At 37.1% G+C, this 17,691-nt stretch overlaps 1 protein-coding gene across 7 annotated transcripts in view; it reads right to left on the bottom strand.

Annotated features, from left to right (window-relative positions):
• Window positions 1-17,691, bottom strand: part of VEZT (vezatin, adherens junctions transmembrane protein) — an 85,620-nt gene that overhangs the window by 36,202 nt on the left and 31,727 nt on the right. For 4 of the 7 annotated variants that reach the window (XR_001007165.1, XM_011990331.1, XM_011990328.1 and 1 more), the window contains 4 exons: window positions 12,121-12,252; window positions 7,535-7,607; window positions 6,907-6,996; window positions 943-1,118 (listed from right to left, as the gene is read on the bottom strand). Coding sequence is in view for 6 of the 7 variants with exons in the window: in XM_011990331.1 (XP_011845721.1) it covers window positions 943-1,118; window positions 6,907-6,996; window positions 7,535-7,558 (290 nt within the window). In the remaining variant the exon portion in view is untranslated. The remainder of the gene's footprint in view (window positions 1-942; window positions 1,119-6,906; window positions 6,997-7,534; window positions 7,608-12,120; window positions 12,253-17,691) is intronic. The other 3 variants (XM_011990326.1, XM_011990332.1, XM_011990327.1) reach the window with 2 other exon arrangements.

The following is a 17,691-nucleotide window of genomic DNA, read 5'->3' on the forward strand; positions in this document are numbered from 1 at the left end:
TCTATGCCAAATTTAATAAAGTACTTTAATAGGAAGAAGAAATCAATAATTCTTTATATATAATCCCTTTTTGCTACACATTCTTTTTTTTTCTTTTAACAGATTATTGCCTGGGACTTCTGCTCTAGACCCAAATAGTTCAAGAGGTTGAAAAGTTTTAGGATGGTCTGAATCATCAAATCATGTTCCCTGTTATCTTTTCTCAGCCAACACAGCCAGAATCAACTGCCTACCTCCATGTCCCATCCTATTCTTGGTGTCTCTACAATATAGTTATGATAAAACCTATTATAAAGAAACATAAAGAAGGATAGGCTTGCATGCACATATGTGCATAGGTGTATGAGTAAAAGAAATTCTTTTTTATTCCCTTAGAGACAGGGTCTCGCTTTGTTGCTCAGGCTGGAGTGCAGTGGTGCGATCATGACTCACTGCACTCTGCAACTGCTGGGCTCAAGCAATCCTTCCACATCAGTATCTTAAGGAGCTAGGTCTACAGACATATGCCACCATACGCGAACACATTTTTTTATGTTTTGTAGAGATGGGGTTTTGCTATGTTGCCCAAGCTGGTCTCAAACTCTTGGCCTTAAGCAATCCTACCACTTCAGCCTCCCAAAGTGTTGGGATTACAGGCATAAGCCACTACACCTGGCAGAGTAACTTTTTGGCACTTGTTATACCCATTTGCTAGGTTGCTGGACACAGAACTAATTTTAGTGAGTTGGAAGTATATAATAACCAAATTGGATTTTTTCCCCTAGCTTCACTTTAAATGGTATTTATTTTAGAAAGGTACTTCCCCCCCCATATTGTTACTTTAATTGTACTGCTAAATGTATAGAATGTTTATGCCTTTACAATGGAGAGCATGAGGATGGGTTTCCTCTGCTAATGCTCTATATGTAAGCAGTCAAAGAATAGGTGTTTTCTCGACAGTACCAAATATTAGGGGTTGCCAGGGAGCAAAGTGTTGGAAGGTGTCCATTTTCCTGTTGTTGAGATTGCCCTGCAGACAGGATACTGGGATCAAGTAGCTCAATCAGCTCCACATCCTCTTGTAACAGGACTTCCTGTTGCAGGATGGTATGTAATGAGTCGAGTCGGAATCCAATATCCTTGCCATTAAAATACCAGAAGAGAGGTATTAACACATATATAATATTGCATTAAACGCTAAACTCTTAATGTACTAATAAAATTTAGTGGTGTTTATTTTCAGAAGATACTTCAAGAAGAAACAACAGTCCAATCTACCTTCAGTATGATAGATGAGTTTTATTTTCACTGTAAATGTGAAACAATAAAGATTGAGGTAGACATTATTGAGCCATCAGATGTAAAATATAAATTTTTAATAACAAGATGAAAAGTAATTACAGATTAACAAACCTGTCTAGTTAAGCCTAATTGATTAAATTGCTAGGGCACAACATGGAAAATATAATCCTATAACATTAAAGATGCTGTCCCTGAAGCTGTAACAATACAGTCAATATTTAAGAATTTTATTAGCAGGATCAAGGCCTCCTAAAAATGGATATTCAGATATTTAAAAATACACTATTAAGGAATACAATGTAAAATCACACTAACATTTGCATAGCATTTTATAGTTTACAAAACGCCTTCACATATACCAGCTCATTTATTTCTCCCTCTCTTCTTTCTATTCACCTATCAAGGAATACCTTCCATAAGCCATGCACCAGGCTTGACACAGAAGACACAAAATGAACAAGATATATTCTTAAAGAGTTCATAGTTTAATGAAGAGACCCGAAAAGTAAACAGTTGCAATATAACATGCAAAGGAGCGTGATGAAATACACCTAGAGTACTATGAAAATGGCATAGAGGGACCAAGCCTGTAATGAAGTCTGAGAAAGTAAAAGAGGTGAAGCCTGAGCTAAGTTTTAAAGGATGAACAAGAATTAACCAAAGGAGTTGGAGAAGTGGGACGGTACAGGATAAAAGCCTTTCTAATTTAGGGAACTGTGAGTTGTCGGTACTAGATGATATTATTAATAGATTGTGCACAGAGCGCACATGGTAGAGAGGTGAGAAATGAGGTAGCACTCCTAGGGCTGACAGGTGAATTCTCACGGTAACCCTGTGATGTACCTTATCATCCTCCTCTCCATTATATAGGGAAGAACACCAAAGCCCAAAGAAATTAAGTAACTTTCCAGAATTTTGATTTCAAATCCTACGCATTTGGTAGTTGTGTTTCCCCGCACAGTCTGCCTCCAAAGAAAATTTAAAGCTGTATTTTGCATTAAATTTAAACAAATAGAGGCCAAGTGCAGTGGCTCACGCCTGTAGTCCCAGCACTTTGGGAGGCCAAGGCAGGCAGATCACCTGAGGTCAGGAATTCGAGACCAGCCTGGCCAATATGGTGAAATCCCATCTCTACTAACATACAAAAATTAGCTGGGCATGGTGGCACATGCCTGTAATCCCGGCTACTCGGGAAGCTGAGGCAGGACAATCTCCTGAACCCAGGAGGCGGAGGTTGCAGTAAGCCGAGATTGTGCCACTGCACTACAACCTGGGTGACAGAGCAAGATTCTGTCTCAAAAATAAATAAATAAATAAATAATTAAAAAACCAAAACCAAACAAACAAATTTAGGACTAGAGTGATCCTACTATATGATAAAAATAAAGAGAACGATGGACAAGGCCATTAGCAATTAAAGTAAAACCCACTAGCTCTAGGGTGTGAAGGCAACAGGTTTGCTCTTAGTTAATTTAATCATTCCCACACCACACATTCCAGCCCTAGCTGATCATAATGAGGACTTCAGTAAGAATGTGGTGAACCATATATCAAACTGAGCCCATGACCTCTTGATCAGGGTTATATGCCACTTTTAGAGAATAAGATTTTTAATATTAGGTGCATTTAGATATATTTTATTTATCTTCAGTCCAAAAAGAGAGCATCTTCTCAAAGGAATGTTGATCTTTCTTTTAGCCTGACATGGCTTTTTTTTTTACCATCTACTGACACACTCTGTATGTATCTCTGCAGCACTTTTATGTTTCATATTGGAACAATTGCCTCTTTTCTCTTCCTACAATTCCGATTCTAACATTAGGAACCACTTAATTTGACATCCCACCCCACTTTCACAAAGACAGAGCAACACAATTCCCTTTATACTATTGTTCAGAGGGGAGAAAAAAGGAGCGCAGGAGATGGGGCATGGTAGCTTTTCGAGTAATCTCTGAAATTGATCTTACTATTTGGTTCCCCAATTAGACACAGCCATATTCAATGCAAGTATTAAAAATCAAACTTTTGCTACAAAAGCTTTAAACCATACCTTTTATGAGACTTCTATGTACATACATATAAGGTAACTTTGAAGAAGCCTAACTAGTTGAAGGCCAAGGCTGACAGAGACTGGAAAAGCCAGTAATATTCAACGGCAGTGCTCTCTCTTTACAGACACTCGGCGTAATCAGTTATTCACTTTCTTTAACACCATTCCCTGGCATCAGACTTCGTGTAAAACTGGGATAACACCTCCCCAAAACCAACATGCTTAGAGGAAGTATTAACAGCTTTAGGAATATCTGATTTAAGAATGTGACAAACCGACTGGGCACGGTGGCTCACCCCTATAATCCCAGCACTTTGGGAGGTTAAGGTGGGCAGATTACTTGAGGCCAGGAGTTCAAGACCAGCATATTAGCCAGGTTTGGTGGTGTGCACCTGTAGTCTCAGCTACTTATAAGGTTGAGGCACAAGAATTGCTTGAGCCTGGGAGGCAGAGGTTGTAGTGAGCCAGGATGGTGCCACTGTACTGCAGCCTGAACAGTAGAATGAGACTCAGTCTTCACAAAAAAAAAAAAAAAGTGATCAACCAACAACCTACAATCATCTATGCATACAAATGAACTTGAAAGGCACCAAGACACTCCAAATAACTAAAACAGTGTTATCTTAGTGATTAGACTGCCTCATATAGAGGAAAAACTTGAACTACATTCTGATTACTATAGCTGTTTAAATTGAATCAGATTAATGAATTAAGTATCTTTCTTAAGGATAAAATGTAAAATTATATATTACTCTTTGATTACAAAAAATAAGAACTGCAGAAAACATGTTAACCGTGTTACAATGTAACAATCAAAGTACCAGAAAAATTGACACCTGCAAATTAAGAAACATGTCATGACAGTCCTATTTGGACTGGGAAGCCCAGATCCAGGTCTCAAACAAATGAAGAAACTGAAAAGGTGCTAATTCTGATCGATTTAAGTATTAGCAAGTATCACCGGCATGGCTGGAGGCTCTATGCTCCTGGGATGTGTACTACGTAAACTCTGGCACATTTTCAACAAGTCTGAGTGCCAAGACTTAGTGTCTAGCTTTATATTCTTGCTCCACAACTTAAGCATGTTAATAGGCTCTCTGTGCCAGTTTCCTCTTTGGCAAAATTGGGATAATAACAGTAGCTACTTCATAGGGTTGTTACGAGGATTAAATAAGTCAATATCTATAAAATACCAAGAGGAGTGTTTGGCTCATAGTAAGCACTGTATGTTAGCCATTACTGTTGTCACTATCTATGCAATAATTAAAACAATAAAGAAAAGCACATGTTGGATATATTACAATATAAAAACTTACAGAACACAACATAATTATTACCAGGTTGATGCAGAAAATAAGAGATACAATAGGCTGAAGTTTTGGGAAAACTTTGAGAAAAAGCTAGGAGTGCTTATTGAAAGATTCCATTGGATCAAGAAAAAAAAAACAAAAAACCAGAAAGAATTCCATCACAGTATAAAAGCACAAACACAGACATACAGAGTAAGTATGGAATAAAGGAAAATGAAGACTGGGATCATTGATACAAATACTGGTGGACAAAGCTGGAAAGGTAGGTTAGGGCCAAATTATGCAGACTCTTTAGTACTGACGTGACAAATTTGGACTTGATTTGATTGACGAAGATCTTTCTAGAATCTAAATAGGGAAGTGGCATGAGAAAGTACTTAGGAATTCCTTTCTGCCTGGATGAAATGAAAGGTTATGAGAAGGCACAGATAAAAAATTAAGAGATTTTGATTTCTTTTTCCTTAGGGATGGAGAAGGAAACTTATTCATGTGTCAGTATTCTTTAAAGATCTTAATCACTGTGGAATATCATGGGGCTTTTGATATACGGATCAAATGAGATAACATGTGTGAAGGCACTTTATAGGCTAAAAAGCACTTAAAAAGTGCTATTACTACTACCATCAAGGATTTTTTTAATTCTTAAGAAAAATACTATAAAAATGAACAATAGTAAAATGTTCAGATATCACAGAGTAATTGCCAGTATTCTCATAAAAGAAATGAGGGCCTGCTTCAATATCTTCAAGAAAGATCAGCATTTCATTGAGATACTCTCTTTACTGAAGATAAATAAAATATATCTAAATGCACCTAATATTAAAAATCTTATTCTCTAAAAGTGGCATATAACCCTGATCAAGAGGACATGGGCTTAGTTTGATATATGGTTCACCACATTCTTACTGAAGTCCTCATTATATAGCTAACAACATTTTAAATATGTCACAATCAAGGGGAAGAAGTCAAGCAATCTCACGCCAAAAGCCAACCTGGCAATTTCTTATTCCATTACTAGTAAACTATTCCTTAGGTAAGTATTCTTATAGTTCTTCATAATGTAGGCACAAAAGGGATGCATACAGAAGCTGGCACTTTATAGTGAAACATCATATGAAACATGTGGCCAGTGACACAGAATCAGGAATGAAAAGACCAGGCCTAGGCAGACTATGACTAAATCACAGAAAAATGTATATGGATCCATATACCTTACCACAGTCCTAGTATCACTGAAGAATGAGATGGCTCCACCTGGATAAAAATGACATTCTATGTAGACGATAAGACACTTCATTGACCTTCTCAACACACCTTCAACAAAGATGAAACCCTGAACAAAGAACTTGACAATTTGGATTGCTAAAAAAGTAATTTTAGTCAGTCAAAAAATAATAATACTTGAGCTAGAGAGGTCGTATGCTATAGCAGAAAGAGCATGGCTTTGGATCCAAGAGACCTGGATTCAAATTCTGGCTCTATCACTTTCTAGCTGAACATTTTTAGACAATTCACTCAGTAAGTTATTAAAACAAAACTGAATTGTCTGAACCTTGGTTTTCTCATTAGTGAAGTAGACTAAATCTTATAGTGTTGTTTAGATTACCAAATCAAAATGTGAAAGCACTTTGTAAACAATCTCTTTACAAATGTTAATGTACAAGAATGATAATTCTTAAGGTCACAGGCCAGTAGAGATCCTGAAACCTGCTTACTTGTAACTACATTACTCCTTTACTCCTTCTGGGAGCCATGAGAATCACATAACTTGAATTTTTAGGCTATACTCCCTGGATTTTGTATTGTTAGGATGTCAGAAGGTTGAATTATTTCCCCTTTGGAGTTCTGTTACAGCAGAGAGTAGAAAAAAACAAAACCTCACAAAAATCACAAAGACCTTTCAGGTTGACTGTTTAGAGTCTTTGGGAAATTCTGTGATTTAACAGATTAAATTGATCCCACTAATGACATATTCCTTCACCTATAGAGAGGAATACCTGTCAATGGAGGAAGAGGGCAATAGTAAATTCACGATCTAACAAAGTTTCAATAACTATCAGAATATTCCATTCTGAGTGGCTAATAACCTCTTTAAAAGCTATAAATAATACAAGTAAGCCCAAATTAAAAGATCCTGAGTTACTGCAGAATCTCTAGTAAAAATCAATCACTGCTCAAATTGATAGCAAAACAAATTCTGATTCACCAATTCTTTCACTAATAACCTAGAACCCTGAAAAGTGACAAAAAGAAGTGACCACTTACCAACTTGTGAAGTAAGTCATCTTTCTTATTGCACTGAGAAAAAAAAATCCAACTTTTGATGGTTTCAGCCACTTTTAACAGGATACCTTGCTGAAGGAGACGAATGACATGGTATAAGATTATTAAAGCATACCCAAACAGCAGAAAAACTTCCAGTTACTTACCTCCAATCAATGAGAATTTTTATCAGAAAAGGGAGAAAAAAATTGTCCAGGTTATGTACTTTGTCAATATGTCTCAGCCTCCTTATTAGTTCTTAAATTTTGTTGCATATCAGGATCACCTGGAGATTTTAGTTAGAAACATATTCTCAGGCCCCCAAACTAAAGATTGTGATTCGATACATTTGGATTGAGGCCTGAAAATCCGATTTTTACAGAACAGGTAGAAGTCATTCTGAAGCAGCCCATTTATCCTGGGAAGACTATGTACTATATCAACATGATGATAGTATTTATTTCAGAAAGAAAAATCTTTTTCTTTTTGAGAACCTGGTTACAAGTTCTCAAATATTAAGACCATTTCATTCCACAATACTAAGTCAAAAAGATACTTTGACCATTTTAGAAAAACTATCATATATTGATAAAAAAGTTTTACTACTGAATCAACCAAAAATTCAATTTACCTTAATAGCCCATTCCTTGAGCATGCCAGTAAGTGCAGTTTATATTCATTGAGTGATTACTATATCCCAGGTACTGCAAAGGGTCATGGGAAAAAAGATAAATACATGTAACTGTTGTTTTCAAGAACTTAGTATAGAAGAAGAGACAATATACAGAATTACAATCAATGTAAAGTCTGAAAAAGTATTGGAAAAGAAGAGGTCAGAGAGGAGCTAACACTGGAGCTCAGTCCTAATGGATGAGTAGGAATTCAACAAAGAAAGGAAGAACGGGCTGGGCGCGGTGGCTCATGCCTGTAATCCCAGCACTTTGGGAGGCCGAGGCGGGCAGATCACCTGAGGTCGGGGGTTCAAGACCAGCCTGACCAACATGGAGAAACCCCGTCTCTATGAAAAATACAAAATTAGCCAGGCATGGTGATGCATGCCTGTAATCCCAGCTACTCAGGGGGCTGAGGCAGGAGAATTATTTGAACCCAGGAGGCAGAGGTTGTGGTGAGCCGAGATCACGCCATTGCACTCCAGCCTGGGCTACAAGAGCGAAACTGCGTCTCAAAAAAAAAAAAGAGAGAAGAATACTTCAGTTAAGGGAAGAAGATGAAGGAAAGAGCCATGAAAACACATGCCACAGGGATGGTGGCGCATGCCAGGACAGTTATGACTCAAGGGAAGAAGGAATTAGTAAGGAAGTTAAAAAGGTACACTGAGATAGGTTTTAAAGGATCTTAGTCTTATACACTATAATAGTATGAATATTATCCTGTAGGTCGTGAGGAGCTACAAAAGATTTTTATGCAAGGAAGCAAAACAATAAAGAAAAATAATTGGCAATAGTGCAGAGGCTAAACTGGCAGGGAATGATTGTAGACAAGAAGCATGAGTAAGAGGATATTCAAGGCTGGGGGCGGTGGCTCCTGCCTGTAATCCCAGCACTTTGGGAGGTCGAGGTGGGTGGATCATGAGGTCAGGAGTTCGAGACCAACCTGGCCAACATAGTGAAACCCTGTCTCTACTGAAAATACAAAAAATCAGCTGGGCGTGGTGGCGGGCACCTGTAATCCCAGCTACTCAGGAGGCTGAGGCAGGAGAATCGCTTGAACCCAGGAGGCAGAGGTTGCAGTTAGCTGAGATCGCACCACTGCACTCCAGCCTGGGCTACAGTGCGAGACTCCATCTCAAAAAATTAAAAAAAAAAAATTAATAACCCAGCTAAATAACAATAAAGGCCTTTAAATTAGGTAATGAGTACAAAAATGATCATGAATAAGAGTTAAAGAGACATAGAAGCTGACCTGATGTATCACTTGATGACCAAGGCTATGTCAGCACGATTGGAAATGGTATGGTAACTGAGAGTATGGTGATTTGGGACTATTTAAAAGAACATTTTTTTGTTTGTTTGTTTTAGGGGTATCTGAGAGGGTGGTGATTTTGGACTATTAAAAAGAATATTTTTTAGCTTGTTTGTTTTGGGGGTGTCTGAGGAAGTCCTATTTTAGACAAGTTGAATCTGAGCTTTGTGGGGCACATGCAGATGAAAATGTCTAAGAAGCAACTGGAACTCAGCAAAGACTGAAGAACGGACATAAGTGGCAAGAAAGTAGATGAGATCCCCAGAGAAGACACCAAGCCAACAAGAAGCCTGCTGCTAAAACTCTACGGAATGAATTTAAGAATAATCATAGGAAAAGAAACCAGAAAAAGAGACAGAATGAATATTCATAGTAAGAATATCAGGGCAGACTACTTAACAACTACTAATAAGCATATGCAAAAGTAAAGTTAAAAAAGAGGCTAAAGATGGTTTCATTAAGAACTCATAGAAAAATAGCTTTTCAGAGGAAGTAATTGATACTTCATTCCTTGAAAAGAATTTTGGGAGCGATTGTAAACATACATTCCCTGACAATGAGCTAAACAATACAACAAGTTTTCTAAAATTTAGCTCTCCCCAAATTAGGAAAAAAATTGGTCGGGCACGGTTGCTCACTCCTGTAATCCCAGCAGTTTGGGAGGCTGAGGTAGGCAGATCACTTGAGGTTGGGAGTTCAAGACCAGCCTGGCCAACATGGTAAGACCCTGTCTCTACTAAAAATACAAAACTTGGCTGGGCGTGGTGGCCTGTGCCTATAATCCCAGCTACTTGGGAAGCTGAGGCAGAATTACTTGAACCTGGGAGATGGATGTTGCAGTGAGCCAAGATCGTATCACTGCACTCCAGCCTGGGCGAGAGTGAGACTCCGTCTCAAAAACAAAAACAAAACAAAACAAAACAAAACACACAAAAAAAGGAAAAAACTTCATTTTAGAAAAACATAGATCCTACAGTTAAAAACTTGTCTTAGAAATGTGCAATATGACTGGGTGTGGTGGCTCACACCTGTAAGGCCAAGGTAGGAGGATTGCTTGAAGTCAGGAGTTTGAGACCAACCTGGGCAACACAGTGAGTGGCAATTTTTAAATCTCTACAAAAAATAAAGAACAAAATTAGCTGGGCATGGTGGCACATGTCTGTGGTCCCAGGTACGTGGGAGGCAGAGGTGGGAGGATCACTTGAGCCCAGAAAGTGAAGGCTGCAGTGAATTGTAATCATACCACTACACTCCAGCCTGGGTGATAGGGGAAGACCCCATCTCAAATAAATAAATACATACATACATACATACATAAAATGAAGACAAAACAAACTTTCTAGACATACGATAATTTTTTTGAGACAGGGTCTTGCTATGTTGCCCCGGCGGGTCTCCAACACCTGGGCTCAAGCGGTCCTTCCGCCTTGGCCTCCCAAAGTGCTGGGATTATAGACATGAGCCTTTGTGCCCAGCCTGGTAATTTTTTAAAACAACCTCTGGCTATGCTTTTTATTGTTCCTCGATTTCTGAGGGGATTCAATTTTAAACTCTCATTTGACTTATTTATAAACTAGCAACAACATTTCTAAATATAAAAATACTTGTCATAAATGACAATAATACCCATAAAACCCAAGTTTGTATCAAAACAAAACAAAACAAAAAATTAGAGGTAAATGACCATCTGCTGCTCTAAGACTATCCCCTGGCCATTCTTTGTTTTGTGTTGCCAAGTAACCTCAAATCCAAGCTTATTAAATAGCCTATTATATACAAACCCCTTCCCAGGAACATTTATACTTAAAAAGGGCACAGGGAAGAAATGGTATCAATGGAGGACTAGGAAAACTGGTTCTGATCCATGCGAACTCTAATTCTAACTCTCACCTTCTGGGTGTTAGTCGAAAAATTCTCTAGTGTTTACTTGGCTGTTACAAATGGGCCAGCTTGGTTACCTTACATTTTAGGTGTCTTTGTAAGAAGATTGGGGAAAGGATCCTTATGCCAATCCATACTTTCCCTGTAAATGACTAATTGAAAGCTTTACATGCTCTTCTCAATAGTGATAAAACCCTGATTAAACTAGAATGCTCAAGGAATGAGGAAATTTGGTTATATTTTTTCTATTAAATTACAATTCCTTTGGTTAAAACTAAAATGTAGTAGACAGGTACACAGAGGTTAGGAACATAAACTCTGGGAGTAAACTACAGGTTCTAATCCCAACTCCACCTCTCACAAGCTAAGTAACCTATGATAATTTATAATCCTCCTATGCTTCAACTGTCTCACCTAAAAACAGAGTAAATATTTTTATTTTTTTATGTTTTGAGACCGAGTTTTGCTCTTGCTGCCCAGGCTGGAGTGCAATGGCATGATCTCGGTTCACTGCCACCTCCGCCTCCCAGGTTCAAGCGATTCTCCTGCCTCAGCCTCCTGAGTAGCTGGGATTACAGGCGCCCGCCACCACGCCCAGATAATTTTTCTATTTTTAGTAGAGACAGGATTTCACCATGTTGGCCAGGCTGGTCTCAAACTCCTGACCTCAGGTGATCCACTCGCCTTGGTCTCCCAAAGTGCTGGGATTACAGGCGTGAGCCACCGCGCCTGGACCATAAATTTCTCATCTTAGTAAACATGGCTAGCAGGACATAAATGAATCTAGAAAATGCATTTTGTACAACATAATTAATGGAGATTTTTCTAGTATCTCAGCTTCACAATGCTGGACATTGACTATGAGATATTTACTGTATAAATGTATTTAATTCTATAGATTAAAAAAGGTACCAGAAGTTATACTCACTCCATTATATACCCCTGAAACTGTGTTTAAGAAATATCAATTTGCTTTCTTGTAATTCATACTTTGAAAAAAAAAAAAAAGATTTAAAGAGAAAAAATCCAGTTAGTAGAGGATTCCTATTAGTTGTGCTCTCATTAAAGTTTTAGTATATTTTTTCCGGTTCTGTTTGGAGAGCATCAATATTTAAATAAGTAATGTATTTTAATTCTCTACCAAATTATTTCCTCACTGGATATAAATTACCTACAAAATATTCCAAAGCAGTAAGGATTCATGTTTATCTAAAAAGAAAGTTTTGTACTATTGATGAAATAAATAGTCTTACCAGTGTGAGGGAGGATATGGAAGTGCTTAAGAAGTATCTAAATAGCCAGTAAGGTAAAGTGCAAAAGATTCAGCCAGAAAGAATGAGCATGCTTTCTTACTTTTGGTAGGACTCTTGTAGGAGGCTTTTGTTGTCCCTCTGTTGTGCATTTTTCTGTTTTTGGTGACAAAGAAGAACATATTTCAAAGTCTGTGTGTCCCAGATCCTGTAAGTATTGGTAAAGTGGAGAATTCTGAAAAATACACAAAATAAAGCATATTTCAAGAACATTACTATTTCAGAAGTTTCGGAGGCCAAACTTAATACCAGACCTTCACTATTGTAACCAGTATGTCCCAATTCTTTAAGGTTTCTTCTATAAGAACTGAATTATCTGTTATAATACAATGCCATTTAACACAAACAAATCAACAAACGATTCAACAGAGGAACCCAAAAAAGGAAAAACTCTAAATAAAACACACAGATTTCTTTTTGAGTGAGTACCAGCAAGAAAAAATGAATTTAGAAATGTAAATAGATTGTTAAGCAATTTCATTGCCCCAATTGTTAACAGTCTTAGAGTAAACTGCTTCAGAATAGCCAATGTTAGTTACAGATAACTCAAACGACAATGTTATTACTCAAAGCCAAGAATACTTAAACAATGATTACATTGTATGAATTATAATTTTTATCATCCCATATTTCTTAATTCATTCAAGCACAAATACCTATTATCTACCATATGCTCAGCACTGTGAACAAACTTAAAACTCTTCAAGAATGTTACCTTAGATAAGCTATATCTCACATACGAGCATATGACAAATAGGACACAGTATGGCTTACAAAAGCATTAGAACATAGAGGTTAAGAATACAATCTGCTGGGCGCACTGGCTCACGCCTGTAATCCCAGCACTTTGGGAGGACAAGGTGGGTGGATCATCTGAGGTGAGGAGTTTCAGACCAGCCTGGCCAACATGGTGAAACCTGACTCTACCAAAAATATAAAAATTAGCCAAGCATGTGCCTGTAATCCCAGCTTCTCAGGAGGCTAAGGCAGGAGAATCGCTTGAACCCAGGAGGCAGAGGTTGCAGTGAGCCGAGATCACACCACTGCACTCCAGCCTGGGTGACAACAGCAAAACTCCGTCTCAAAACAAACAAAAACCAATCTACAGATTCAAATCCCAACTCTGCCTCTTACTAGCTAAGTAACCGGGAAATGTATAATCCTTTTATGCATCAGCTGTCTCATCTAAAAATAGCAGTAACAGCACTTAGTTCATAGAGTTCTTATGAAAATTAAATTAATATAAGGCAGCTGGAACAGTCCTTGCCACATAGTAAGCGCTCCATTTATACTTTTAACTATATATAAGCTATTGGAAAGAGCACAGATTTTTGGAACAGACCCAAAAAAAAAATCACCCCAACTCTATTGAACAGAAATATCAATGTCACTACTGGATGAAAATCTACTGGACAACTATTTCTGAACAGCAAGCTTTAATTTTAACTTTCAACCTTCTCTAAAGCATACAGTTGGTGACATGTTTAAAAATAAATCTTGGCTGGGCGCAGTGGCTCACACCTGTAATCCCAACACTTTGGGAGGCTGAGGCAGGCAGATTATCTGAGGTCAGGAGTTCAAGACCAGCCTGGCCAACATGGTGAAACTCTGTCTCTATTTAAAATACAAAAATTACCCGGTCTTGATGGCGGGTGCCTGTAATCTCAGCTACTCAGGAGGCTGAGGTGGGAGAATGGCTTGAACCTGGGAGGCGGAGGTTGAAGTAAGCCGAGATTACGCCATTACACTCCAGCCTGGGTGACAGAGCAAAACTCTGTCTCACAAAAATAAATAAATAAATAAATAAATAAATAAATCTTGATTCCATTCAATGAAATATTTAAATCTCCAAAAAGACTGTAATTAGGTTTCAGAGATAAAACAACAGAAAAAAAAAAAATTCTTAACTAAGTATTTTACTTTCATCTTCTAGGTTAAGGTTCACAACAATAAAAGGTATTATTATCACCATCATTATTATTTTTATTCCAATTCCACAGATGAGGAAACAGGTTCACTCAGTTAGAAAAAGCAGGATAATACTATATTACTTAAAATAAGAAACAGTCCTTTCCATGTCTATTAAGGAAGACACCAAAAAGTTACTTACAGTTCAGTACAAATACAACCGAGCAAATTAACAATGTCAGGAAAGTATTTGGATACTATGAAAACAGGAGAGAGAGCTAAGATAGACCAAGACATTTAGGGAATATATTCTTGCATTCAGAAGACTGAGGAAGAGTGGGAATCTGCTGGACTGGTAGCAATTTGTGGAATAACAATTTGAGAGAACAGGAATTGAGTCAAATGCCTTTCTTTTAAGCTATGTTTAATCTCTTTTTTTAAGAAAATATTTTTTAAAAAGTAATATAAGGAAAATATGTTTCTTATTCCTCTACCAGATTTAAAATTTCTGGCAGCACAAATGGTTAATCTTGATATCACCCATAATGTATATTCAAATATTACCTTGAATTACTGAATCTGCATTTTCAAAGTGAACTGTGAACCCCACCCTGCTCTTGCCCCAGTGGGGGCAAGAGAACAAGAATGCCAGTTCATTTGTTTGGGCTGACCTTACATACTTTAAAAAAAAACATTGTTTTTAAGGCAGTAGAACCCTTTCTTCAAATGAACTCCCATGGGGAAGAACAATAAATAAGATGGATCAAAGGGAAGTTACTCTAACTCTGGGTCAACAGCCTTTTTCGGTAAAAGGCCAGATAGTAAATATTTCAACTCTGCAAGCCATATGGTCTCTGTCACAACTAATCAAGTCTGCTGCTGTAGTGAGAAAACAGACACAGCCAATACATAAACTAATGAGTATGGCTATGTCCCAATAAAACTTTATTTATAGACACTGAAATTTGAACTTCATATAATTTTCACATGTCACAAAATATTCTTTTGATATTTTCCCTAGCTATTTAAAAACATTTTAAAAACCTGCCATACAAAAATGGGGGTACAGGTCACAGTGGCAAATCCGGCTCAAAAACCTTAATTTGCTGACTCCTGTTCTTTTTGTTTTCTTTTTTTCTTTTTCTCTTTCTTTCTCTCTCTCTCTTTCTCTCTCTTTTTTTTTTAGATAGGGTCTCACTGTATTGTCCAGGCTGGCCTAGAACTCCTGGGCTCAGGCTGTCCTCTGGCTTCAGCCTCTTGAGTAGCTGGGACTACAGGTGCAAGCCATCATGTCCTCCTCTTCTAATAAAAGACTCAGTCAAAACCAGGAGACATATTCTTGACTGCTAAGTGTTCTCGGCAAGAGACTTAGAGAGTTGAGATGAGTACAAACTTTTTATTGAGATTATAATGCCCTTTTTTACTGCACACATAGCTAATACTCTCATCACTGACCCTAATGTCCTTTCCTTTTTCACTTTATGTCACAGATCACAAAATAACAAAATATAGTATAGATTTTTTTTTAAATGATAATCAGAAGAGAAACAAGAATATTTTGTTCTTCAAATATGTTCTGTATATAAGCTGAGGGCACATATACATACTCAGTTCAGATCACCATAATCTGGAACACTTGCTATTTCACATTTCACAACAACAGCACATTAATCACTCACCTTGTATATCACAGATCATATCCAACAGTATCATGTGATACAGCAAATTCTACCAGTAGCTTATTCTGCCTTTTCTCCAAATAAAACTTCCCATTAACTTTTTGACTGGTTTCACAGGCTTCTTGTTAAAGGTGTGGCACATCCATTTGTGCTATATAACTATGAGTGATTCCTCAGTAGTTTTGGTTTCTTCCCCATCTTTAGTAACAGATCAGTTTTATCTCAGAAAGCACTGTTTTACAGTTCTGGAGAAATCTGGCTTACCAGGGTGATCACCATACTTTGTTTTATGACTGTATGTAACAAAGTATTTGACAAAGTTTCATAGAAGACAACCTTTGGAGACTGAGGTGAATGTACTGCAGGTTCAATAAAATGTAATTTCTAGTTATCTACTAGTTATATTTCATATTTGCATTTTTCTATTTTTCTATTTTCTACTAGTTATATTTCATATTTGCATTTTCTATTTTTGGCTGTTAGTGCAAATCACATCACTTCCTAACACATGTAAACCCAGATACTGTATGAACACTATGAACACTCAAGTTCTATTCATTAAGTTTACATTAATTCTTTAAAAATGTTTAGGAATAAAATTGCTATCAGTTTTTCTCTGAAACTGTCAAATAACTTGTGTATTATTTAATAGATCTCAGAAAACCATATCCTGACCAGTAGTTCTCAAATTTTTGGTCTCAGCTCTCCTTATAATCTAAAAAATTATTGAGAGCCCCAAAGAGCTTTTGTTTACATGGACATCTAATGATATCATATTAGAACTCAAAACTAAAATTTAAAAAAAAATTACCATTTTACTTGAAAATAGCAATAAACCTGTTACAATGTTAAACATGTGTTTAATGAAAAAATTCTCCAAAATGAAAAAAATTCCTAGAGAAGAACAGATTGTTTTACACTTTTTGCAAATCTCTTTATTGTTTGGCTTAATAGAAAATTGCTGGATACTTATATCTGCTTCCGCATTCAATGTGTTGCAATTTATTGTTTTGGGTGAAGTATACAGAAAAATCAAGGCTTACACAAATAATATAGTTGGAAAGCCAGAAGTATTTTAAGTCTTTTCTGATCATTGTAGCATCAAAGAGGAATAGCCATACCAAAACAACAAGTAATAGTTTCAAATAGCTAAATGTTAATATAGAATATGCAACCATCTGATGAGCTTTTTGTACTCTGTACATGCACATGAGAATGGGAGTGAAAAAGGCAAATAATGTCTTATTATTAAAACCTGATCATCCAACATAAGATAATTTATTTTGACTTTTTTTTTCTTTTACAGCAAGGGGGGGCTCCCTATTGCAACTGTTCTGACCACTATATTTAGAGGTTTTGGGATATTAGGCTTATACACTAATAAATACAGGGAAATGTTTATTTTTCATAAAGTATTATATGGCAGCTTTAGAAAGGGGTGTTTTTGTGTGGAGGGTAAAGCAGAGTAGGTAGTTGTCTCTATTATGACTTTTCCTTGGTTCAAGCAAAATAAAACCACAAATGTTTTATTTGTTTTTTTTGAAGAGAAATCATTAACACTGGACTCAAACTATAATTTCGAAGTATTGGAGAATGTTATTGAGGCCAAAAGAAATACGAGAAACCTCAGACACAGCATGTGGGAGCTCCTCAGGAAATCTTTGTGGTTCACTATTCCTGTAAGTTTTAGCTGACAGAAAACACGTATCATAACACCAGAAAGAATTTTGCTAAATGAAAAACATCCAAGAAACTTTGGTTGTGCTAAGATTGTTCTGGTGGCTGAAACATTTTTGCAATAAAAATAAACAAAAATAGACAGGAAAACCCCAAATTTTTGCTGAAGAAAGCTCTTCAAGAAAATATTTCATCCAAGTCCTACACTACTGGCATTTCTTGCCAGTCCTACTCCCTGCAGGCCCTACATAAAGATATCAGATCCAGGTGGGTGCAGTGGCTCACGCCTGTAATCCCAGCACTTTGGGAGGCCAAGGCAGGTGGATCACTTGAGGTCAGGAGTTTGAGAC

The sequence above is a fragment of the Mandrillus leucophaeus genome, unplaced genomic scaffold (assembly GCF_000951045.1).
Source record: "Mandrillus leucophaeus isolate KB7577 unplaced genomic scaffold, Mleu.le_1.0 Scaffold377, whole genome shotgun sequence".
In the NCBI taxonomy this organism is placed as follows: domain Eukaryota; kingdom Metazoa; phylum Chordata; class Mammalia; order Primates; family Cercopithecidae; genus Mandrillus; species Mandrillus leucophaeus.